The sequence below is a fragment of the Stegostoma tigrinum genome, unplaced genomic scaffold (genome assembly GCF_030684315.1).
Source record: "Stegostoma tigrinum isolate sSteTig4 unplaced genomic scaffold, sSteTig4.hap1 scaffold_193, whole genome shotgun sequence".
Lineage (NCBI taxonomy): Eukaryota > Metazoa > Chordata > Chondrichthyes > Orectolobiformes > Stegostomatidae > Stegostoma > Stegostoma tigrinum.
In genome coordinates, this window is record NW_026728132.1 from 200,486 (window position 1) to 226,703 (window position 26,218).

At 44.4% G+C, this 26,218-nt stretch overlaps 1 protein-coding gene and 1 pseudogene across 1 annotated transcript; one reads left to right on the top strand and one right to left on the bottom strand.

Moving 5' to 3' along the window:
• Window positions 1–70: 70 nt before the first annotated feature.
• Window positions 71–24,777, bottom strand: LOC132207877 (prolyl 3-hydroxylase 1-like). The gene is made up of 3 exons (XM_059643720.1): window positions 24,562–24,777; window positions 1,829–2,215; window positions 71–332 (listed from the first exon to the last, which is right to left on the bottom strand). The coding sequence occupies exons 2-3, from the start codon at window positions 1,934–1,936 to the stop codon at window positions 108–110; spliced, it is 333 nt and encodes a 110-aa protein (XP_059499703.1). The 5' UTR covers window positions 1,937–2,215; window positions 24,562–24,777; the 3' UTR covers window positions 71–107.
• LOC132207880 (NACHT, LRR and PYD domains-containing protein 3-like) lies at window positions 16,327–25,173 on the top strand (annotated as a pseudogene).
• Window positions 25,174–26,218: the final 1,045 nt, after the last annotated feature.

Genomic DNA, 26,218 nt, shown 5'->3' on the forward strand with positions numbered 1-26,218 from the left:
ACCTGCCCCCAACACCCCACGGACACCACACACATCCATGCCCCCAACCCCCCTCCCACAAGTACCCAATTCAACACAGACACGCACACACACCCTCCAATGCAGACTCAGAGCTCGTCCCTGAGAGCAGGACTCTCTGCCCCTGTCATGGGCTGAGGTCTCTTGTACTGCCGCTGCCTCCCGTCCCGGGCTCGTTGAGTCTCCTTGTGGGCTCTCTCTTGCTGCTCAGGGGACTCCCGGTCATGCTCAGGGCCTGGTATCTGTTCAGGCTCACCAAGGGTGGAGGATGCCGGGTACAGCAACTCCAATAAACTCTCCACACTGGGATTTGCCTGAGAGAGACAGACGGAGAAAGTGTTACAGTGAAAGGAAGCAAGAGTGAGCGAGGGGGTAGAGAGGTAGAGGTAGAGGTATAGTGTCCAGAGGATGTCAGAGAGAGGGGATGGGGAAGAAATGGCCAGCGCGCAACAGGGACATATGGAGACAGAGAGAGACATTTAGACAGAACATAGAACATAGAACAGTACAGCACAGAACAGGCCCTTCAGCCCACAATGTTGTGCCGACCATTGATCCTCATGTATGCACCCTCAAATTTCTGTGACCATATGCATGTCCAGCAGTCTCTTAAATGACCCCAATGACCTTGCTTCCACAACTGCTGCTGGCAACGCATTCCATGCTCTCACAACTCTCTGCGTAAAGAACCTGCCTCTGACATCCCCTCTATACTTTCCACCAACCAGCTTAAAACTATGACCCCTCGTGCTAGCCATTTCTGCCCTGGGAAATAGTCTCTGGCTATCAACTCTATCTATGCCTCTCATTATCTTGTATACCTCAATTAGGTCCCCTCTCCTCCTCCTTTTCTCCAATGAAAAGAGACCGAGCTCAGTCAACCTCTCTTCATAAGATAAGCCCTCCAGTCCAGGCAGCATCCTGGTAAACCTCCTCTGAACCCTCTCCAAAGCATCCACATCTTTCCTATAATAGGGCGCCCAGAACTGGACACAGTATTCCAAGTGCGGTCTAACCAAAGTTTTATAGAGCTGCAACAAGATCTCACGACTCTTAAACTCAATCCCCCTGTTAATGAAAGCCAAAACACCATATGCTTTCTTAACAACCCTGTCCACTTGGGTGGCCATTTTAAGGGATCTATGTATCTGCACACCAAGATCCCTCTGTTCCTCCACGCTGCCAAGAATCCTATCCTTAATCCTGTACTCAGCTTTCAAATTCAACCTTCCAAAATGCATCACCTCGCATTTATCCAGGTTGAATTCCATCTGCCACCTCTCAGCCCATCTCTGCATCCTGTCAATGTCCCGCTGCAGCCTACAACAGCCCTCTACACTGTCAACGACACCTCCGACCTTTGTGTCGTCTGCAAACTTGCTGACCCATCCTTCAATCCCCTCGTCCAAGTCATTAATAAAAATTACAAACAGTAGAGGCCCAAGGAGAGAGCCCTGTGGAACTCCACTCACCACAGAAAGAGTGAGAGAGAGAGAGAGAGAAGAGACTGAGAGCATGAATATCAGAGAGGGGGACAGACAGAACAACATAGTGTGTGTGTTACAGAGAGAAGAGGAGGCAGGCAGTTGGGGGGAAGAGAGAAAGAGGGAGAGAGTGAGAGAAAAGCTTAGACAGAGAGGAAGAGAATTAGAGAGACCGAGAGAGTGAGTATCAAATTAAAAAAAATTGTAACAGACAGAGAGAACGAGACAGAAGAGGAGGGATAGACAGAAAGAGAGAATGAGAAATAAAGACAGAGACAAACAGAAAGATGGAGACAGAGGGAGAGACAAAATCGGTATATACAAACCTCCTGCTCATCTTGGGTTTTCTCAGTGAAACTCAAGGTGAGGGCACAGCGCTGCCCCTCTGTCACCGGGCGGACAGAGTGTGCATTCTCTTGTCCAGACAGGAACATGATCAGTCGGCCACACTTTGGGGAGATTTCCTCCTGAGACAGAGAGACCAGATGTTGGCAGATGTCTCCTGTACACCCCCTCAGACACTGTTAGATAGAAAGTAAACGTCCATCTACACTGTCCCCGCAAACACTCTCAGGGCAGGAACAGTATGGAGTTAGATACAGAGTTACGTTCTCTCTGAGCATGTGGGGTCACTCACTGAAACTCTCTTGCCTCCACGATCTGCAAAGTAAAATTTCCCTCCTTCAAATTCATCATTGAGATAGAGAAAGGCTCTGGAAAACAAAAATGAGAGACATTTAAAACCAGAGAGACAGACAGAGACAGCAAAAGATCAAAGGTTGGTAGAGCTGATGTGAATGCATTGAACTAAAATGATTGTTGAATTTTTAATCAGTTAGAAAGGAGATGCAGGTTTTGATTAAAATGCAAATGCCAGAATTTCTTTCAAGTCAGTGCCCTGAGACATCTAAAGGCTTTGTCAATTCACCAGAGATGACAGCTCAGGTCAGACAATGCATTTTAGGCATGAGGCCTTGTTTGGAATCCATCTGTGTTTTAACCTAGAGTTAGACCGGTTTCATTTCCAAAGTGGAAATTTATAGAATGCCACATTGAGTGACTGTCTACAAACTGTGTGCTTTTTCAATAAAATAGAATATATATGCAATTACAAATCTGCAAATGCAAATTCACCCCATAGATTGGTATGCGTATGCACACATGTGCGTGACAGAGAGAATGAGAGATTGTGTATGGAGAAATTACTGAAACAACAACAGCCTTAGATTCATAGAGTATTACAGCATGGAAACAGGCCCTTCAGCCCAAACTGGTCCATGCTGCACATGGTGCTCACTGAGCTAGTTCCAACTGCCTGCTTTTGGTCCATATCCCCCCCAACCTTTCTTATCCATGCACCTATCCAAATTTTTTTTTCTAAATGTTCCTGTTGCACCTGCCTTAGTATATAGAACAGTACAGGCCCTTTGACTCACGATGTTGTGCCGAACTTTTACCCTAAGCCAAAGATCTATCTAACCCCCACCCCTACCTTATACTATCATCCATATGTCTATCTAATAGCCACTTAAATGCCCCCAATTAGGGCGACTCCACTACCCTCTCCAGCAATGCATTCCATGCCCCTTCCACTCTGAGTAAAGAACCTACCTCTGATGTCTCCCCTACATCTACCTCCACTCACTTTAAAACTATGCCCCCTCATAATAGCTACCTCCACCCGAGGATAAAGTTTCTGGATGTCGACTCTATCTATACCTCTGATCATTTTGTACTCCTCTATCAAGTAACCTCTCATCCTTCGCCGTTCTAAAGATAAAAGCTCTAGCTCGCTCAACCTTTCCTCATAAGACCTTCCCTCCATTCCAGGCAACATCCTGGTAAATCTCATCTGCACCTTTTCCAACGCTTCCACATCTTTCCTGGAATGAGGCGACCAGAACTGGACACAGTACTCCAGACATGGCTGAATCAGGGTTTTGTATAGCTGGAGCATAACTTCATGGCTCTTGAACTCAATCCTTCTATTTATGAAAGCTAACACAACATACGCATTCTTAACAACTCTATCCACCTGGGTGGTAGCTCTCAGGGAACAGTGGACATGAACCCCAAGATCCCTCTGCTCCTCCACACTGCCAAGAATCTTTCCGTTAACTCTGTATTCTGCTTTCAAGTTTGTCCTTCCAAAATGAATCACCTCACACTTTTCAGGGTTAAATTCCATCTGCCACTTCTCAGTCCAGCTCTGCATCCTACCAATGCCCCTCTGTAACCTAGAACAGCCCTCTGCACTATCAACAACTCCACCCACCTTCATATCATCCGCAGTCTTACTAAACCACCCTTCCACCTCCTTCATCCAAATCATTTACAAAAATCACAAATAGAAGAGGACCCAGGACAGATCCTTGTGATATTCATTCATAATTGAGCACCATGTTAAATATTTTCCGTCCACTACCACCCTTTGTCTTCTAAGGGTCAGCCAATTCTGAATCCAATCTGCCACATACCCCCCGATCCCATGCCTCCTTGCCTTGTGCATGAGCTAACCATGGGGAACCTTAGCAAATGCCTAACTTAAATCCATGTGTACCACATCCACTGCTGTACATTCATCCACATTCTTGGTCACCTCTTCAAAGAATTCAGTAAGATTTGTGAGGCTTGATCTACCCCTCACAAATCCATGCTGACTACCACGAATGAAACTGTGCCTTTCCAAGTGATAATAAATCCTATCTCTCAGAGCCCTTTCCAATAATTACCCACCAGTGATGTAAGACTAACTGGCCTGTAATTTCTGGGGTTACCCCTATTCCCTTTTTGGAACAAGGGAATGATGTTTGCCTCTCTCCAATCTTCCGGTACTATGCCCGTGGACAGTGAAGACAAAAAGATAATTAAAAAGATAATTATTGCCAAAGGCCCTGCAATCTCTTCCCTTGCTTCCCATAGAATCCTTGGATAAATCCCATCAGGCCTGGGGACTAACCTATCTTCATCAAAATTCCGAGTACATCTTCCTAACTGACATCGACCTCCAGACTACCAGCCTGTTTCACACAGTCCTCCACTACAACTAGGTCCCTCTCAGTTGTGAATACCAAAGAAAGTTATTCATTAAGGACCTCTCCTATATCTTAAGGCTCCATGCACAAATTCCATTTACAATCCTTGATCAGCGCTACCCTTTCTCTGGTCATTCTTAGTCCTCACAAATATACAAAAAATGGAGTTTTCCTTGATCTTATCTGCCAAGGATTTCTCACATCCCCTTATAGCTCTCCGAAGCTCTTTCTTCAGCTCCTTCCTGGATGACTTGTATCCCTCTAGAGCCTTTTCCGTCCCTTGTTTCCTGAACCTTATATAAGCATCCTTCTTCCTCTTAACCAGTCGTTCGACGTCTCGAGAACCGAGGCTCCCTCACTTGACCGCATCTTCCCTGCCTGCTAGGGACAATCATATCAAGCACACTCAGTATGCGTTCCTTAAACAATCTCCATATTTCAATAGTATTCTTCCCTGACAGCATCTGTTCCCACTTTATGTTACCCAGTTCTGGCCTAACAGAATTGTAATTACCCTTCCCCCAATTATAAACCTTACCCTGCTGTATGTACCTATTCTTTTCCATGACTATTGTAAAAGAAACAGAGTTATGTTCGCTACCGCCAAAACACTCTCCTACCAACCAGTCTAACACTTGGTCGGATTCATTGCCAAGCATCAAATCCAAAGTGGCCTCTCCTCGTGTTGGTCTATTTGCATACTGTGTTAGAAATCCTTCCTGAACACATTGGATAAAATTTGCTCCATGTAATCTATTACAACTAAAATGTTTCCAATCAATATTTGGAAGGTTGAAATCACCCATGACTACAACACTGCAACTTCTGCACGTTTCCAGTATCTGCCTCCCAATCTGCTCCTCTTCTTTTCTGCAACAATTAGGGAGTCTGTAAAAACAAACCCAACAAAGTGACTGCTCCTAGATAATAAAATGTGAGGCTGGATGAACACAGCAGGCAAAGCAGCATCTCAGGAGCACAAAAGCTGACGTTTCGGGCCTAGACCCTTCATCAGAGAGGGGGATGGGGTGAGAGTTCTGGAATAAATAGGGACAGGGGGGAGGCGGACCGAAGATGGAGAGAAAAGAAGATAGGTGGAGAGAGTATAGGTGGGGAGGTAGGGAGGGGATAGGTCAGTCCAGGGAAGATGGACAGGTCAAGGAGGTGGGATGAGGTTAGTAGGAAGATGGGGGTGCGGCTTGGGGTGGGAGGAAGGGATGGGTGAGACGAAGAACAGGTTAGGGAGGCAGAGACAGGTTGGACTGGTTTTGGGATGCAGTGGGTGGAGGGTAACCTCTTTTGCTTTCGTCTTTATTTCATCTAAAACAACAAAGCCCTGGAAAGTTGGGCAGCCAGTCCTGTCTTTCTCTCAACCAAGTCTCTGTAATGGCCACAACTTAGTCCCATGTACTGATACAGGCTCCAAGCTTATTTGCCTTACCTATAACACTGCTTGCATTGAAATAAACACTCTTGAGGCTAAATCCCTGAAGCAGCACCAGCAAACATCCATGATAGGAGACTGGTTCCCCTCCAGTTTAGGTGCAACCCCCATCCCTCTTGTACAGGCACTCCTACCCTGGAAATCCAAGAACCTGAAACCCCATCCCCTGCACCAGCTCCTTAGCCACACATTCATCTGTCCTTTCGTTCCACTCCTTCCCTCACTAGCATGGGAGCCACCCAGAAATTACTACCCTTGAGGTTCTGCTTTTCAACCTCTTTCTAAACCCCCTGTACTCACTCCACGAGACCTCATCCCCCTTTCTACCGATGTCATTGGTACAAATGTGCACAACAACCTCTGGCCAATCATCCTACCCCTTGAGAATGTCACGTAACTGCTCAGGGACACCTTGACCCTGGCATCAGGGAGGCAACACACCGTCCTGGAGTCTCAAACTCGGCCACAGAAATGCCTGTCTGTGCCCCTATCTAGCAAGTCTCCTAACACCATCGCCCATGTGGACTTTGCCTGACCCCGCTGGCATTCTTTTTACATTTGGAATTATGCTCAGTAAACTGCAGCCAATGTCCCCACATCCTGTGAAAGGCCTCACAATGATGAATGTTATGTACACAAAGTCACTCTCCCGGCTCTTTCCCTCTCCTCTCCTATACTTGCGCATGCTCGTTAATATGCCTCTGAAAATTTTATCAATGCTTCTGGTACGAACCACCCATTGTCTTCATTCTGTAAGCACTCTCCATCAAAAACAAAACAAAGGCAGCCGACACATTTGTTGTTGTCAAAATTGGTAAGCACCCATAGCATGAAGAAAAATAACGTTTTGCCATTTGATTAACAGATGCATCCTTTTTTGTTTTAAACAAAACTGTTTTTGGATGTATGACTGACTGACCAGCATTTATTGTCCTTCCTTAACTGAGCCTTGAGAAGGTGGTTGAGATCTCCCCTCTTGAATGGCCACAGTTTATGTATTGATTGTGGACACAGGATTTCATTTGAGGGAGAATTCCAGGATCTTGACTGAGCAAGGTAGTGAAGAAACAGTAATGTTAGGACAAAAAAAACAAAAATGTGAAAGACTCTGAGCAATAAAGTTACATAAATAAGGAGACTACTTGAAATTTATGACACCCACTTTACATTCCTATCTAAATGTAAACATTTCCCTTATCATTGATTCTCTTGCCTTTAGTAAAGTTAGGTCACATGAGATTCAGGGTAAGCTTGCCAACTGGATACATAATTGGCTTAATGGCAGGAGACAGGGAGTACTGGTGGAGCGTTGCATTTTGGATTGGAGGCCAGTGACCAGTAGTCAGGTGTTCGACAGGGATCGTTCTGGGTTCTCTTTTGTTTGCCATTTATATAAATGATTTGGATGAGGTATACAAGATAATGAGAGGCATAAATAGAGTTGATAGCCAGAGACTATTTCCCAGGGCAGAAATGGCTAACATGAGTGGTCATAGTTTTAAGCTGGTTGGAGGAAAGTATAGAGGGGATGTCAGAGGCGGGTTCTTTACACAGAGAGTTGTGAGAGCATGGAATACGTTGCCAGCAGCAGTTGTGGAAGCAAGGTCATTGGGGTCATTTAAGAGACTGCTGGACATGCATATGGTCACAGAAGTTTGAGGGTGCATACATGAGGATCAATGGTCGGCACAACATCGTGGACTGAAGGGCCTGTTCTGTGCTGTACTGTTCTATGTTCTATGTTCTAAAATATAGAAGGCGTGGTTAGTAAGTTTGTGGATGACAGCAAAATTAGACGTATTGTAGACAGTGAAGTGGGTTTTCTAAGAATAGAGAAGGGATACTGATTAAAATGGGTTAATGGGTGAAAAAATAGTAGATGGAATTCAAGCTGGATAAATTGAAGTTATTGTACTTTGGTGCAACAAACAAGGGCTTAACACAAGTAATGATAAGGCTGTGGGTAATGTGATAGAACAGAGGGTCCTAGGAGCGCGGATACATAATTCTTTAAAGCTTGGGTCATATCCAAGTAGTTCTAGTATAACATGAGATAACAAAGTGTGGAGCTGGATGAACACAGCAGGCCAAGAAGCATCTTAGGAGCACAAAAGTTGATGTTTTGGGCCTAGATCCTTTATCAGAAAAGCCCAAAAGTCAGCTTTTGTGCTCCTAAGATGCTGCTTGGCCTGCTGTGTTCATCCAGCTCCACACTTTGTTATATCGGATTCTCCAGCATCTGCAGTTCCCATTATCTCTGGTATAACATGGTAATTGTTTTCCTATGTGACTGCACACTATCAAGAATCACGCTATAGAACATCATTATACCTGTACAGCAGAAAGCTTGCGTTATCCAAACACTAATTTGTCAATCGTGTTGTTGCCCATCTATGTTCACAAAACACATGTAATAGCATAACTACCCGTACAGATAGGATGGTTAAAAAAGCATTTGGCACACTTGCCTTCATTGCTCAGCCTTTTGAGTGTAGAAGTTGCGAAGTCATGTTAAGGTTGTACAGGGCATTGGTGAGGCCTCTTCTGAGTCCAGTTCTGGTCACCCAGTTACAGGAAGGATATTATCAAGCTGGAGAGGATTCAGAATAGACTTACCAGGATGTTGCCAGGTATGGGGCCTTGAGTTATAAAGAAAGACTGTGTAGGCTGAGACTTTTTTCACTGGAGTGTAGGAGGTTGAGAGGTGATTGATAGAAGTTTATAAAATAATGAGAGGTCGAGACAGAGTTGATGGTAGTCTTCTCTTCCCTAAGTTGGAGAATTTCAAGCCTAGGGGGCTCATTTTTAAGTTGAGAGAGATTTTTAAAAAGACGTGAGGCGAGTTTTGTACAGAAAGAGTGGTCCGCATGTGGAACGAACTTTCTCATCAAGTGGTAAATGCGGGTACAATTAGGTGTCAAAGACATTTGGAAGGATACATGAATAGGAAAGGATTGGAGGGTTATGAGCCAGGAGGAGATAAGTGGAACTTGTTTAGTTTCGGATTGCATTTGGCATGGACTGTTTGGACTGAAGGGTCTGTTTCCATGCTGTATAACTCTATAACTGTGACTCTTTATCAGTGTCAGGCTTCCCATGTTTCTTTGTTGAGATTAAGTGGCTGCCTGGGATTTTTGTGTCAGAGATAATGGGAACTGCAGATGCTGGAGAATCTGAGATAACAAAGTGTGGAGCTGGATGAACACAGCAGGCCAAGCAGCATCTCAAGAGCACAAAAGCTGATGTTTCAGGCCTAGACCCATCATCAGAAAAGGGGGAGGGGGAGAGGGTTCTGAAATAAATAGGGAGAGAGGGGGAGGCGGATCAAAGATGGATAGAGGAGAAGATAGCTGGATAGGAATCAGACAAGTTAAAGGGGCGGGGATGGAGCCAGTAGAGGTGAGTGTACGTGGGGAGGTAGGGAGGGGAAAGGTCAGTCTGGGGAGGACGGACAGGTCAAGGGGGCAGGATGAGGTAGGAAATGGAGGTGCGGCTTGAGGTGGGAGGAGGGGATAGGTGAGAGGAAGGACAGGTTAGGGAGGCAGGGACGATCTGGGCTGGTTTTGGGATTTAGTGGAGGATGGGGAGATTTTGAAGCTTGTGAAATCCACATTGATGCCATTGGGCTGCAAGGTTCCTAAGCAGAATATGAGTTGCTGTTCCCGTAACTTTCGGGACCACTCTCTACTTGACTCCCTTGTCCGCTCAACACTCCCTTCCAACACAACCACACCCGGCACTTTCCCCTGCAACCGCAGGAAGTGCTGCACTTGCCCCCACACCTCCTCCCTCACTTCCATCCCAGGCCCCAAGAAGACTTTCCACATAAAGCAGATGTTCACCTGCCCATCTGCCAATGTGTTATACTGCATCTGCTGTACCCGATGTGGCCTCCTCTACATTGGGGAAACCAAGCGGAGGCTTGGGGACCACTTTGCAGGACACCTACGCTCAGTTCGCAATTACAACTCCAACTCCCAGTCATGAACCATTTCAACTCCCCCTCCCATTCCTTAGAAGACATGCCCATCCTGGGCCTCCTGCAGTGCCACAATGACGCCACCCAAGTGTTGCAGGAACAGAAACTCATATTCCACTTTGGAACCTTGCAGCCCAATGGTATCAATGTGGATTTCACAAGCTTCAAAATCTCCTCTCTTGCTACTGCATCCCAAAACCAGCCCAGCTCGTCCCTGCCTCCCTAGCCTGTTCTTCCTCTCAGCTATCCCCTCCTCCCACCTCAAACTGCACCCCGATTCCCTACCTACTAACCTCATCCCGCCCCCTTGAGCTGTCCGTCCTCCCCAGACTGACCTATACCCTCCCTACCTCCCCACCTACACTCACCTCTACTGGCTTCATCCCCCCCAACTTATCTGTCTCCTCTCCAGCTATCTTCTTCTCTATCCATCTTCAATCTGCCTCCCCCTCTCTCCCCATTTATTTCAGAACCCTCTCCTCTTCCCCCGTCTCGGATGAAGGGTCTAGGCCTAAAACGTCAGCTTTTGTGCTCTTGAGATGCTGCTTGGCCTGCTGTGTTCATCCAGCTTCACACTTTGTTATCTTGTTGCCTGCAATTTTTGTTTTGTTGATATAAAAAATGGCCAAAACAGATTGTTAACTGTAGTGGAAATTCTTACAGTCAGAATTGTTGCCTTCATACCCATAGAATCCAGCTAGGATAGTAAAGTGTATCATTTAAATTGCATAATATGGTCTTATGAGGAGGAAACAAGCCTACAACATGACAGTTCTGGAAAGGGAAGCCCTTGTTGCATGATTTTTAAAGTAGGAAAGAAGATGGAAAGCTTCAGTCACTTTAGTTAAGATCTTTTTGGTGATTGCAAAACCACACACACACACACACACACACACACACGCGCGCGCGCGCAAACTTATGATCATCAGCCTAGAATAGAATCCCTACAGTGTGGAAACAGGCCTTTCGGCCCAACAAGTCCACACCGACTCTAACAACATATCCCACCTAATGTACATGTGGACAATTAAGCATGGCCAATCCACCTAGCCTGCACATCTTTGGAGTGTGGACGAAACCAGAGCAAACCCACACAGACATAGGGAGAATGTGCAAACTCCACACAGACAGTCACCCAGGGGTGGAATTGAATTCAGGTCCCTGGCACTGTGAGGCAGCAGTGCTAACCAGGAAGCCACCATCCTGCCACTGTATGATGGTGATCCCCCTTGAAAAAGGCCCTTTGTAACAGCTCATTGTTCTGTAAAGATTAGAAGAAAATCCTGACCTCAGAATAATTAGGCAACTGTCATTAGAATATGTACTCCCAGATAAATGACACCCCCTTTCCTTCTAACATGAAGAAATGAATAACAGATGAAGAAGTCAGTCATACTGGACTGTGGTTGAGTAAGATATTGTTAACCCCACCCCCCGGCTAAGGATGGCTAGTAAATACTGTGAGATCATGGGAAGACCTGGAATTGTCATCATTTGCCATTAAGACACAAGAGTAACATGTTTGGATGTATTTGTAATCAATTAATAACATGATTGGTCAATAATAGTCAGCAATAGGCTGGAGAACAAATTGTTAATTGTGCATGTCTTTCCTTCATTCAGTGAAGAAGCTTCTAAAGCACAGAGGTTTCTTCCCACTGGTGTAATATCACTTAACTATTTGATGATGGAAATGGGTTCTGGGTGTTGAGTCATTTCATCATTGCACCCCGCAGGCAATGTATTTCAAAATAACTTGCATGGGATATTACATGGACGAGTGTTCCCATGTATCGGCTACTAGTGTCTTTACAAGAATGTAGTGGTCTAGGGTTTGGAAACTGCTGTTTGAATGTCGTTGGTGAATTTCAGCAGTGTATATTAGAGCGAGTACAAATTGCTGATGGTGACAATTATTGGCGGAGAGTGTAAATGTTAGAACATAGAACATAGAACAGTACAGCACAGAACAGGCCCTTCAGCCCACGATGTTGTGCCGACCATTGATCCTCATGTATGCACCCTCAAATTTCTGTGACCATATGCATGTCCAGCAGTCTCTTAAATGACCCCAATGACCTTGTTTCCACAACTGCTGCTGGCAATGCATTCCATGCTCTCTCAACTCTCTATGTAAAGAACCCGCCTCTGACATCCCCTCTATACTTTCCTCCAACCAGCTTAAAACTATGACCCCTCGTGTTAGCCTTTTCTGCCCTGGGAAATAGTCTCTGGCTATCACGCTATCTATGCCTCTCATTATCTTGTATACCTCAATTAGGTCTCCTCTCCTCCTCCTTTTCTCCAATGAAAAAAGTCCGAGCTCAGTCAACCTCTCTTCATAAGATAAGCCCTCCAGTCCAGGCAGCATCCTGGTAAACCTCCTCTGAACCCTCTCCAAAGCATCCACATCTTTCCTATAATAGGGCAGCCAGAACTGGACACAGTATTCCAAGTGCGGTCTAACCAAAGTTTTATAGAGCTGCAACAAGATCTCACGATTCTTAAACTCAATCCCCCTGCGAATGAAAGCCAAAACACCATAGCTTTCTTAACAACCCTGTCTGCTTGGGTGGCCATTTTAAGGGATCTATGTATCTGCACACCAAGATCCCTCTGTTCCTCCACACTGCCAAGAATCCTATCCTTAATCCTGTACTCAGCTTTCAAATTCGACCTTCCAAAATGCATCACCTCGCATTTATCCAGGTTGAACTCCATCTGCCACCTCTCAGCCCATCTCTGCATCCTGTCAATGTCCTGCTGCAGCCTACAACAGCCCTCTATACTGTCAATGACACCTCCAACCTTCGTGTCGTCTGCAAACTTGCTGACCCATCCTTCAATCCCCTCATCCAAGTCATTAATAAAAATTACAAACAGTGGAGGCCCAAGGACAGAGCCCTGTGGAACACCACTCACCACTGACTTCCAGGCAGAATATTTTCCTTCTACTACCACTCGCTGTCTTCTGTTGGCCAGCCAATTCTGTACCAGACAGCTAAGTTCCCCTGTATCCCATTCCTCCTGACCTTCTGAATGACCCTACCATGGGGAACCTTATCAAATGTTAGTGGATGTGGTGCCAATCAAGCTGCCTGCTTTGTACTGGATGGTGTCAAGATTTTAGATTAGATTAGATTAGATTACCTAAAGTTTGGAAACAGGCCCTTCGGCCCAACAAGTCCATACCGCCCCTTGAAGCATCCCACCCAGACCCATCCCCCTATAACCCACACATCCCCTTTTTTGAGTGATGTTGGATTTGCATCATCATCATCATCATCATCGGCACACTCCTGATTTTAGCTTTGGAGGAGCTGGGCAGGCTTTGGGAAGTCAAGTGTTGAGTTAGTCGCTCCAGGATTTCCCACATGAAACATGCCCTTGTCCCCACTGGATTTATACGGCAAGACCAGTCCGTTTCCTACTGAATGGTCAGCCCTAGGTTCTTGATAGGGGTTTCTCTGTGTGCGTGTGAAACAGGTTTCAGCGCTACCTCTAATTTCAGAACATTGAACAATTTTAAAACTGCTATTTTGTGCATCTTTATTAGTTTCAGGGCCTTTATGTGTAAAGTCCATTAGTCTAGCTTGTTTTCCCAGCCTGCTGCACAGCTTAATTATTTCATATAGCAAATTTACAAATTCCTGAATTTCCAATTCAACAGTGACTATTGAAACCCCATTACATTCCCAATTTTACACCATGTACAGCAACCAATGTCAGTATATCTTGTCAGGGACTTCATAATGTCCATTGTTCCCTGAAGGTGGCAACGCCGGTCAATAGAGTGGTCAAGAAGGCATACGCCATGCTTTCATTCATTGGCCGGGGTATTGAGTACAAGAGCTGGCGGGTCATGTTACAGTCGTATAAGACTTTGGTTTGGCCACATTTAGAGTACTGTGTACAGTTCTGGTCATCACATTACCAAAAGGATGTGGATGCTTTGGAGGGTGCAGAGGAGGTTCACCAGGATGTTGCCTGGTATGGAGGGCGCTAGCTATGAAGAAAGGTTAAGTAGATTAGGATTATTTTCATTAGAAAGACGGAGATTGAGGGGGTACCTGGTTGAGGTCTACAAAATCATGAGGGGTATTGACAAGGTGGACAGCAAGAAGCTTTTTCCCCAGAGTGGGGGACTCAATTACTAGGGGTCATGAGTTCAAAGTGAGAAGAGGAAAGTTTAGGAGAGATATGCGTGGAAAGTTCTTTACGCAGAGGGTGGTGGGTGCCTGGAATGTGTTGCCAGCGGAGGTGGTAGATGCAGACACGATAGTGTCTTTTAAGATGTATCTGGACAGGTACATGTACATGGATGGGCAGGCAGAAAAAGGATACAGGCCCTTAGAAAATAGATGACAGGTTTAGACAGAGGATCTTGATCGGCACAGGCTTGGAGGGCCGAAAGGCCTGTTCCTGTGCTGTAATTTTCTTTGTTCTTTGAATGAAATACTTGCTTTCAAGATAGTACAACAAAGGTTAAAGTAAACTGATTCCTGAAATGACCGGGTTGTCCCATGCTAAGCGTCTGAGTAAATTGCTCTGATGGCTAGAGTTTAGAAAATCACAATCAATTTCATCGAAAAAGAAAATATGAAGAGGTTCAATACTGAATTTTTTCCAGTGGTCACGGAATTTAAAGCCCAGTGCACGTGCATCAGGATAAGGCACTAATCATCTCGGACTGAGATGAGGAGAAATTTCTTGTCTGAAAGGGTCCCCAGACAGGTTTTGCAAAAAGGATATCTTATCCTATCCTGTTAGGAAGGTGAAACATCCCTAGTTTTTAAGCATAGAGTTGTTGCCCATTTTATTGCCTGTTAAGCAGATGGATATTTATTGCAAGTGCAACTATTATTAAATTTTAAGGGAATTTCCATGGTGGCCTACATCTGGCAGATCCTCATACGTAGAGGAATTACGAAAACAGCACATGTAGGTTTTATTGGAGACTGTCCACTTCAGGAAAGAACACATCAACAGCACAGACTCCTGGAGTTGTTCCTAGTTTGTGTGTGTGTGTGTGTGTGTGTGTGTCTGTGTGTGTGTTCTGAATATAAACACATAGCATGGGGAATGGAGCTTTGAAACAACAGATGGTTTTCCAAACTCACTAACTGTACTGGGACCACATTAAAAGAATGAGGCCAGAGGAAATCTTTTTCCATAATTCCGAGCATGTAAATTATTTCATTCTCCAAGCTGGAAGCTATTTGATTAATAATGATGACATATACTGGACCATATGTTTCTTGAAGGTTAATAGGATTAAATAGGGCTGCTTTTAAAGTTATTTCTACCTGCTTTGGTGTTTCGGATGTTTTGCAGATGTATATTATTTGTGTTCTCCTTGTAAAGAGATAACACCAGTAATATTCTATAACCAACCTCTTTGAATCATCATAAAATGCCAACATACCAGTTTGTACATCATGCCTGTTTTGAGCTTTAACTTTTACACAATTTTTTTTATAAAGTTTTCTTTCGACTGTCTCCCTTTTCTTGACCTGGAAGGTACTTCTTCCTTTTATCATGCAGAACTGAGGGCTAAAAGGGGATATGAGATAAATTTAGCAGATAAGGATAATCCAAAGAAATTCTACAAGTACAATAAGAGCAAAAAAGAGTAGCTAGGGAGAAAATAGGGCCCCGTTAATATCAACATGGTCTTCTACATTTAAAGTTTTAGCAAAGATTTGTAGCTTGGATTGTGGAGAGATTGTTGACTTGCTCACCAAACTGGCTTGTTTTCGTTGTTGTCTATGTGTGGAACCACAGGAGATGGGAAAGATACTATACAAATATTTAGCATCAGTTTTCACTATGGAGAAAGAAATGAAGGCTAGGGAATTCAGGGAAATAAATAGTGACTTCTTCAAAACAATTCACATTCCAGAAGAGGAAGTGTTGGAGGCCTTAAAATACATAAAGGTGAATAAATCTTTGGGACTTGATCAAGTATATCCCAGAAATTTGTGGGAAGTTAGGAAAGATTTTCTTGTTGCATAACCACTGGAGGGGCAGGTTTTCCAGCAGCACCAGATCCTTTCTGAGACATTGGTATCATCTACAGACATGGGTGAGGTGCTGGAGGATTGAAGGGTGGCTAATGTTGTGCCTTTCTTTCAGAAAGATTGTAAGGAAAAGCCTGGGAAACATAAACCTGTAAGTTTGACATTCACGGTGAGCAAGTTGTTACAGCGGATTCTGACACAGGATTTATACACATTTGGAGAGACAAGGACACTTTAGGGATTGTCAGCATGGCTTTATGCGTGGGAAATCGTGTTTCATAAACTTGATTGAGTTTTTTGAGTAAGGAGCCAAAAAGATTGATGAGGGCATAGTGGCATTGTCAACATGGATGTTAGTAAAGCCTTTGACAAGGTTCTGCATGGTAGACTAATTAGTGAAGTTAGACCACATGGGATTTGGGGAAAGCTCATCAATTGGATACAAAATTGCCTTGACGGTGGGAGACAGAAGGTGGTGGTGGAAGATTGCTTATCAAACTTGAGGCCTGTAAACAGCAGTTTTCTGCAGGAATTGGTGCCGGGTCCACCTTTGTTACTCGATTTGGATTAGAATTTAGGAGGCAAAGTTGGTAAACTTGCCAATGACACTAAAATTGGTGGTATGGTTGATCGTGAAGAAGGTTATCTAAGATTACAAACAGATCTTGAACATTTGGGCCAATGGGGTGATGAGTGGCAGATGGAGTCTAATTTGGATCACTGGGAGGTATGGCATTTTGGCAAAACAAACAGGGCAAGACGTATACAGTTAATGGTAGAGCCTTGGATAGTATTGTCGGACAGACCTAGGGGTTCATATATGTAGCTTTTTGAGAGGTATATCATAGGTAGACAGGATGGTTAGGAAGGTACAAAAACAGAAGTTGCTGGAAAAGCTCAGCAGGTCTGGCAGCATCAACAAAGAGAAATCAGAGTTAACGTTTAAGGTCCAGTGGCCCTTCCTCAGAATTCTGATTTCTCTTCACACAGCTGCCAGGCCTCATGTTGAGGTTGTACAGGACACTGGTGACACTTTTGGAGTACTGTGTACAGTTCTGGTCACGCTGCTGTATGAAGGACGTTACTGAATTGGAGAGGGTGCAGAAAAAGTTTACCAGGATATTGCCAAGATTGGAGGGTTTCAGTTATGAAGAAAGGCTGGGACATTTTCTTCACTCGAACATGGGAGTTTGAGGGGTGACATTATAGAGGTTTGTAAAATCATGAGGAGCACAGTTAAGATGAGCAGAAAAGGCTGAGGCAAGAGTCACCATTTACCTTCACTCTGTAGCTACTGGCAGATACATCGATGATGACAGGCTCACTGTGGGACTGCTTACAGTCACTCTATAGTTACTAGGAGCTATGTAGACAAGACCAGACGCACTTTGAAACACTTTACAATTCAGCACATCTTTTCCTCCGATCATATTGTACAAACCGTCTCGTTTATGTGACAGGATAAAATTTGCTGTAACGGTTGTCCATTTTAGAGGACCATATATATATCGTAGAATTATAGTATCTTACAATACAGAAGGTACTACAGTCTTCGTGTCTGTGCTGCTAATCATAAGCTGTTCCTTTTTGAGCCCCATTGTTCCATACCAGGCCCACATCTTCGAGTAGCTCTACAAAACCCTGGTGAGACCACACTTGGAATATTGTGTCTAGTTCTGGGCGCCCTATTATGGAAAGATGTGGGCGCTTTGGAGAGGGTGCAAAGGACGTTTACCAGGATGCTGCCTGGACTAGAGGGCTTGTCTTACGAGGAGAGGTTGACTGAGCTCGGACTTTCCTCTCTGGAGAGAAGGAGGAAGAGAGGTGACCTGATTGAGGTGTACAAGGCAATGAGAGGCATGGATAGAGTCGATAGCCAGAGACTTTTCCCCAGGGCAGGATTGACTGCCACAAGGGGTCATAGTTTTAAGGTGTTAGGAGGAAGGTATAGAGGAGATGTCAGAGGGAGGTTCTTCACCCAGAGAGTTGTGAGCGCATGGAATAGTTTGCCAGTGGTAGTCGTGGAAGCGGAGTCATTAGTGACATTTAAGCAACTGCTGGACATGCACATGGACAGCAGCGAATTGAGGGGAATGTAGGTTAGGCTATTTTATTTTTGGATTAGGATTATTCCACGGCACAACATCGTGGGCCGAAGGGCCTGTACTTTTCTAAGTCTATTATGAAACTTCAAGTGTTCATTGAAGAGCTTCTTGTGAGGTTAGCTGCCTCACCTACCATCCCAGGTAATTCCATTTAGGCCCTTCACCGTCCTCTGGGTGGAAATAAATAACAAATCCATTCTAAAGCTCCTGACCTTCTCTGCAAAATGTGGGAGTGCCATGTGCCCTTGTTATTGATCCTTTGTTATGGGAATAGCCGCTGTCTAAATATTTTATCTATGCCCCTCATAATCGTATACATGTTGATCAAGTTCTCTCCTACCACCCCTACATGCCACCCCCCCCCCCCACCAACAACCGACAACGTCTTCTTTCTTCCAAAGATAATGACCCGAGGTTATCCAGCCTCTGATCAGAGCTCCATGTCAGGCAATGTCCTGGTGAATCTTGTCTGCAACTGCTGGAATGGGTTGACATCCTTCCTGCAGTGTATTGACAAGAACTACACACTATACATCAGCAGAGGCCTAAACAAAACTCTGTCCAGCACCAAAATATCCTCCCTGCTCTTATCATCTCTACCACAACTGATAAAACTCAAATGACACATCCCATAGACTTTCTGAAGTACCCCATGAGTCTGCATCCCCCACCTTTATGGATCTGTGACCAAGCATCCCAAGATCCTGCTATTACCCTGAAATTCTGGTGGCCTGCCACTCAGAGTGTTATCCTGTTTTGCTGTTACTTACGAAGGGCATCACCTTGTATTCTCACCTCATCTGCCACCATTGCATCTAACTGAGCAATCCATTTATATCCTCACACAACCTCATTAGTTAACACCCAGCCAATCTCTGTTGCATCCATAAATCTACTTCACATCATCTCACCCTCCACCCACATTCCCATCTACATCATTTAAGAATGTCACAAACAATGAAGGGACCCAGCACTGATCACTGTGGGATGACTGGACCTGGGTACAAGTCACACAAACAGTGTTCGATCACCACCCTCTATCAGCTGCCACTGGGTCAATTGTGGACCCAACTTGCTAAAATGACCCATGGATCCTATGAACTTTCCCTTCTTTATCAGTTTCCCATTTGGGACTTTGTCAAATGCCTCACAGAAATCCATGTAAGCCACATGATATGCCCAACCATTATTGACACACACGGCCACCTGCACGAACAGCTCCAACTCCATTTACAAGTTCACTGAGGACATCACCATTGTAGGTCAGATCTCAAACAACAATGATTCAGAATACAGCAAGGAGACTGAGGGCTGAACTGTGTGGTGTAAAGACAATAATTTCTCCAACATCAGCAAAATGAATTAACTTCAGGAAGCAGAATGGAGACCCTCCCACTGTCTGCATCAATGGTGCTGAGGTGGAGATAGTTGAGATCCTCAAGTTCCCTGTCAGGTGATGATCACTGACACTCTGTCCTGGTACTCCCACACCATTATGATTGATGTGATTATGGTTTGAGAGAGGGAGAGAGAGAGATGGAGGAAGGGTGAATAACAGAGCTGGACTTGAAGCGCATACTATGGCATCTATTTACTGTGTTTTTATGCATACAACCACCTAACACTTTTGGTTGGAGTTCCAGCATTTGGACACAGCAACACGAAAGGAATAGCAGCATAGTTCAAAAAATGTTCATAGATCATAAAATCTCTACAGTGTGGAAACAGGACCTTCGGCCCAACAAGTCCATACCGACACCCAGAGTATCCCACCCAGAACTATATCCCATAACCCACCTAATCTACACATCCCTGTGGACGATGGGCAATTTAGCTTGGCCAATCCACCTAGCTTGCATATCTTTGGGCTGTGAGAGGAAACCAGAGCGCTCGGAGGAAACCCACACAGACACAGAGAGAACGTACAAACTCCACACAGTCACCCAAATATGGAATTGAACCCAGGTTTTGGCACTGTAAGGCGGCAGTGATAACAACTGAGCCACCATTCTGTAGAATGACTTGAAACATTAACTGCTTTCTCTCTTCAGATGCTCCAAGATCTGCTGAGTCTCTCCGGCAATTTATTTTTTGTAGTTTGTACACATTGTTCACTACCAATGGACAGTAGGAGCAAAGTGAATGTTCAACACAGGACTATAAGAACAGGATTAGGCTATTCAGTCCCTTGAGCCTGCTCTTGCTTATGTTAAATCATGGCTAATTGTCTCCCTCAATGCTATGTTCCTAAGCTATCCCCATATCACGGATGTAATTACTAAAAGGAAATCTTATCAGTCTCCATAATTAATTAATGAGTGAGTTTTCATCAAGCTGTGGAATAGAAAATTCATAAGTGTCACCGCCCTCTGAGTAAAGAGGTTCCTGTCCCTCTCGGTCCCAATGGCTTGTCTTTTATTTTGAGACTGTGCTTCCTTATTTGATATCTAACAAAAGCCATGCAAAAGACACTTTATACATCTATTCTGTCTATCTCTTTCAGAATGCTGTAACTTTGAGAATGTTAGTCATTCTTCTAATCTCCAGAGAAAACAGGCCGAGCCTCTCAATCTGTCATTTATAAGACAGTTCCTTCAACACAGCAATTGGTTCAGTGAAACTCCCTGTAATCCCTCTTAGGAAAATATATCTTTCCTTAGAAGTGCACACATACTCTAGGGAGATCTCACCTATACAACTAAAGCATGACTTCTATGCTCAACAGCTAACACACGATTTGCCTTCCAATTTGCTTTCTGCACCTGCATGCTCATGTTCTGTGTCTTGCAAACAGCAATACCTAGCTTCTTTCGCACTGCAACACTTTCTAATTCTTATCAGAGCTCTGGACCATCAGCCCTACAACCAAAGGGAAGATTCTCATACTCATCCACAGTATATTCCATCTTCCATGCTCTTGCCTACTCAGTCAGCATATCAAAGGCCTCTTGAAGCTGATTTGCACCTTTCTCAATGCATGCAACTCCACTAAGCTTTCTGTCATCTGCAAACATGGAAGTATTACATTTTCAATCCATATCCAAATCATGGTGAACAGCAGGGACCTATGCATCGATGCTTCTGGCCACGGCTGAACAACCTGAGAATGACTCAGACACAATCTTTCTAAACGGCAGAGATAATAAAATATGAGGCTGGATGAACACAGCAGGCCCAGCAGCATCTCAGGAGCACAAAAGCTGATGTTTTGGGCCTAGACCCTACATCAGAGAGGGGGATGGGGTGAGGGTTCTGGAATAAATAGGGAGAGAGGGGGAGGCAGACCGAAGATGGAGAGAAAAGAAGATAGGTGGAGAGGAAAGTATAGGTGGGGAGATAGGGAGGGAATAGGTCAGTCCAGGGAAGACGGACAGGTCAAGGAGGTGGGATGAGGTTAGTAGGTAGGAGATGGAGGTGTGGCTTGGGGTGCGAGGAAGGGATGGGTGAGAGGAAGAACAGGTTAGGGAAGCAGAGACAGGTTGGACTGGTTTTGGGTTGCGGTGGGTGGAGGGGAAGAGCTGGGCTGGTTGTGTGGTGGTGGGGGGAGGGGATGAACTGGGCTGGTTTTGGGATGCGGTGGGGGAAGGGGAGATTTTGAAGCTGGTGAAGTCCACATTGATACCATTGGGCTGCAGGATTCCCAAGCGGAATATGAGTTGCTGTTTCTGCGACCTTTGGGTGGCATCATTGTGGCACTGCAGGAGGCCCATGATGGACATGTCGTCTAAAGAATGGGAGGGGGAGTGGAAATGGTTTGCGACTGGGAGGTGCAGTTGTTTATTGCAAACCAAGCGGAGGTGTTCATCCAGCCTTACATTTTATTATCTTGGATTCTCCAGCATCTGTAGTTCCCATTATCACTTTCTAAATGGCAGGATGGCTTGGGGGATCAAATGGCCTACTCCTGCTCTGTGTTCATGTCTACTATTGCATTGCAGGGCCATGTGCTCATTTACAATGAGATGCCTGGAATACAGGGTGGCTGGTTAGTGTTAATGATCAGAGGGAAAGTATCACCACCATTGACATCTTCATGTTTCGTACAGATTAAAATCAGCTAATTATTGAAACTTTTTTGTTCATTGTCCACTTTCAAGTGTTTTCTTATAACAGGTTCAATTTCTGGATACAAGTTGGCTGAAGTGGTGAATAAAATTTTCAAAAATTGATTCAATAGTGAATATTTAATCATGGAAATGGTACTGATACATTTGTTCTGGCAGTGCAGCTAACATTGAGGGCCGTTTTCTCTTTGTTCCAGTTGAAGGCGTTCAACAGAAACACAAGCACACACTCTGGGTACAAATGAAAAAACTGGCAGTGAATGCTATCTGAATAAAGGTAACGACTTTCCACCTGGTTGATCGATACACTGAGTTAACACTCACCTCTAATGTATGAGATCAGGCACTTGTACAACATGATAATAAAATGTGAGGCTGGATGAACACAGCAGGCCAAGCAGCATCTCAGGAGCACAAAAGCCGACGTTTCGGGCCTAGACCCTTCATCAGAGATGAAGGCCCGAAACGTCAGCTTTTGTGCTCCTGAGATGCTGCTTGGCCTGTTGTGTTCATCCAGCCTCACATTTTATTATCTTGGAATTCTCCAGCATCTGCAGTTCCCATTATCACTTGTACAACATGAACTGCTTGCAAGAGGCAGAGTCCATGAAGGGTGGAGAGAGAAACATCTCCAGACAGAACTGGAAAAAATACAAACTGATCAATTATCCCAGAGCAGTTTGTAACCAGAGAATTTCTGTATCTGGGAGTACAGTAATAGTGATTGGAATCTTAGCGATTGGAAAAACAACAATGGTACAAAGGTTATAAAGTGTGAAGCTGGATGAACACAGCAGGCCAAGCAGCATCTCAGGAGCACAATGGTACAAAGGTTGTTTATTACTGGGAAAATATACCCAGAGCATCAGTTTTAGTTTTAATTGTGGGAATATGAACGCGATTAACTACAAAATAAAACCAAGGAATTTGCTACTGGGCCAATATTCTTATTTTGGGAATATGCTGGGAGTGCTCTGGAAGAATCCAGAGAGATTGCTGTTTACATTTGATAGTGTGGATGAATTCAAGGACACTATTGATTTTTCTGAGTCTGAGAAATACAGAACCTGAGTTTGGTGCGTAGTGTGTGACATTGTTTATGATTTAATCCAGCACAAGATGCTCCCATGATGGTCAATGCTAGAGACCACTCGCACCACTGCATTATATTTATTGGAAAAAAAACTGAGATCCTGGGGTTTCTTGGTGATGCGCAGAAGGAATATTTCAACACTTTTTGGAAGATCAGATGGTGGCAGCAGCTGTTCGCAAACATGTCGAGGAAAACAAGATCCTCCACACCATGAGCTATATTCCTTCATCCTGCTGGACCCTCGGACATACAATGTGACAGCAAGTTCCCAAGACCAATCACCCAACTCTATTCTCACTGCATTTACAACATTCTGAGACACCATGAATGAGAGATTGAAAACTCCCACAATACTGAAACTTGGTGAGATGGCCTTCACAGGAGTCTCTGAGAAGAAGATTCCATTTAGCGATGGAGATTTAACATAAGGCCTAGGAGCAGGAGTAGGCCATCTGGCCCCTTGAGCCTGCCCTGCCATTTAATAAGATCATGGCTGATCTTTTTGAGACTCAGCTCCACTTACTCACCCACTCACCATAACCCTTAATTCCTTTACTGTTCAAAAATTTACCTAGCCTTGCCTGAAAAACATTCAGTGAGGTAACTTCAACTGCTTCACTGGGAAGGGAATTCCACAGATTCACAACCCTTGAGTGAAGAAGTTCCTCCTGACCTCAGACCTACATCTGCTTCCCTTTATTTTGAGGCAATGCCCTCTAGTCCTAGTTTCACCTGCTAGGGGAAATAACCTCCCTGCCTCCACCTCTTCATAATCTGATGTGTTTTCATAAGATTTCCCCTCATTCTTCTGAATTCCAATGAGTATATTCCCAGTCTACTCAGTCTGTCCTCATAATCCAACTCTCTCAACTCTGGAATCAACCGAGTGAATCTCCTCTGCACCCCCTCCAGTGCTATTACATCCCTTCTCAAGTAAGGAGACCAAAACTGCACACAGTACTCCAGATGTGGCCTCACCAGGAGCCTATACAGCTGCAGCATAGCCTCCCTGTTTAGAAACTCCATCCCTCCAGCAATGGCAGACAAAATTCCATTTGCCTTTTTAATTACCTGCCGTACCTGCAACCCACCTTTAGCGAATCATGCTCCAGGACACCCAAGTCCCTCTGCACAGCAGCATGCTGCAATTTTTTGCCATCTAAAACACAGTCCATTTTGCTGTTATTCCTACCAAAATGGATGACCTCACACTTATCAACATCGTACTCCATCTGCCAGACCTTTGCCCGCTCACTTAGACTATCTATATCCCTCTGCAGACTTTCAGTGTCTTCTGCACACTTTGCTCTACCACTCACCTTAATGTCATCTGCAAACTTTAACACACCGCACTTAGTCCCCAACTCCAGTATAATTTGATCCAGTACAACTTGCAACCTTCCCAGTTCCTGTCTGGATTTGCATTTGTAGCTACACTCGCACAATTTCTGTTTCCAGATCCTGGGATATCCAAAGTCTCAGTGAGGAAGATGGTTGGCTTGAGATATTTCTCTATTTTGTTGCTGGTCTCTCCTCTTCCCAGGCAGCGTGGTTCCTGGAGATTTTTTTTTGGGTCTGTTATCCATCAAACAACCTGTCACAAGATTTAATGTGTGAAAGAGAAGGTTGAAAGACAGTTTGGAAAGACAGCAAGCCAAGATGACAAAAGGGGCCTTCTAAATATGTTGCACTATTAGTTTGAGATTCAGAATGAAACGCTGGCTCAGATTACAATTGGCTCTGCAGAAATTCCTATATTTTGTGGGTTGGACCTGAAACCAGTTGACTATGCAATCCTGTCTCGTTTCAATGGACTATGTGATAAAATAAGAGAACGTGATTTGAATTACTGCAGCATTATATGTGAAAGTCTTCAACCGCAGACACCGACTGTTCACAAATGTCTGGTGTTGAGGATCTCTAGCTGGTAAAAAAATTGTAGAACTATCACAGATTGAACCATTTCTCTGAGGAAAAGGAGATAAATAAATCATTTAATTCATAGAAATAACTTCAAAACCAATAAGACCAAAAATAAAATGATCGGTTCTTAGTTCAACAAGAATGGAATTTAAAGAGAGAGAGAGAGAGATAATGGGAACTGCAGATGCTGGAGAATCCAAGACAATAAAATGTGAGGCCGGATGAACACAGCAGGCCAAGCAGCATCTCAGGAGCTCCTGAGATGCTGCTTGGCCTGCTGTGTTCATCCGGCCTCACATGGAATTTAAAATTGGATCCTCTGAACAAATCTGATTTTCCTGCATGTTGGATCAGTCAGTATAGGATTCTGATAATTATTACTGATATTAATCACGGCCCAAATCTTAAAATCTAGATCTAAGATACATATTGCTACTCTTGAAGTCCTAGCATATGGGCTTTCATGGGAACTGCCTGGGAAATCTTAAAATGTCAATTCTCCAACCACTCCAGCTGCACTCTCCACAAATATTTCTGATTTTAACCTGGGATCAGGAATTTCAGACAGTTCTTTCCTGGGTAGGTGCCCTGGAAATGTTAAGACCAAGTTAACCAGCAGCCCCCAATTATTGCTGATAACGTCCCCTCCCCAAACAATCTGACTAAGATGAAGCCTTTCATGCCTGATCCAATTAGCCCCTCTCCCAACCATCAAAGCAGGCTCCTGATTAGGCTTTCTAGACAGCTACATTCTCCACCTCACTCATGTTGTCTTATCTCCCTATTCACTCATCTATTCACGATCATTCAAAGACTGGGCCTATAATCTTACCTTCTGACATCGAGCGCCATACAGCGGGGAGATGTCTGTCTTCCCCAACTGTGTTCCAATATTTTTGCCTGATGGAGACCGCACTGCACTTCCTTGGAATTCTGAGATTGGATATTCCCAAAAGAAATGTTCAGTGGTGTTGGCTTTGGAGAATTTCGAGCAAGATCAATGGGTCACACCATTGACGAGAATGTACCAAACAAACTGTGAGACCGAAAGGT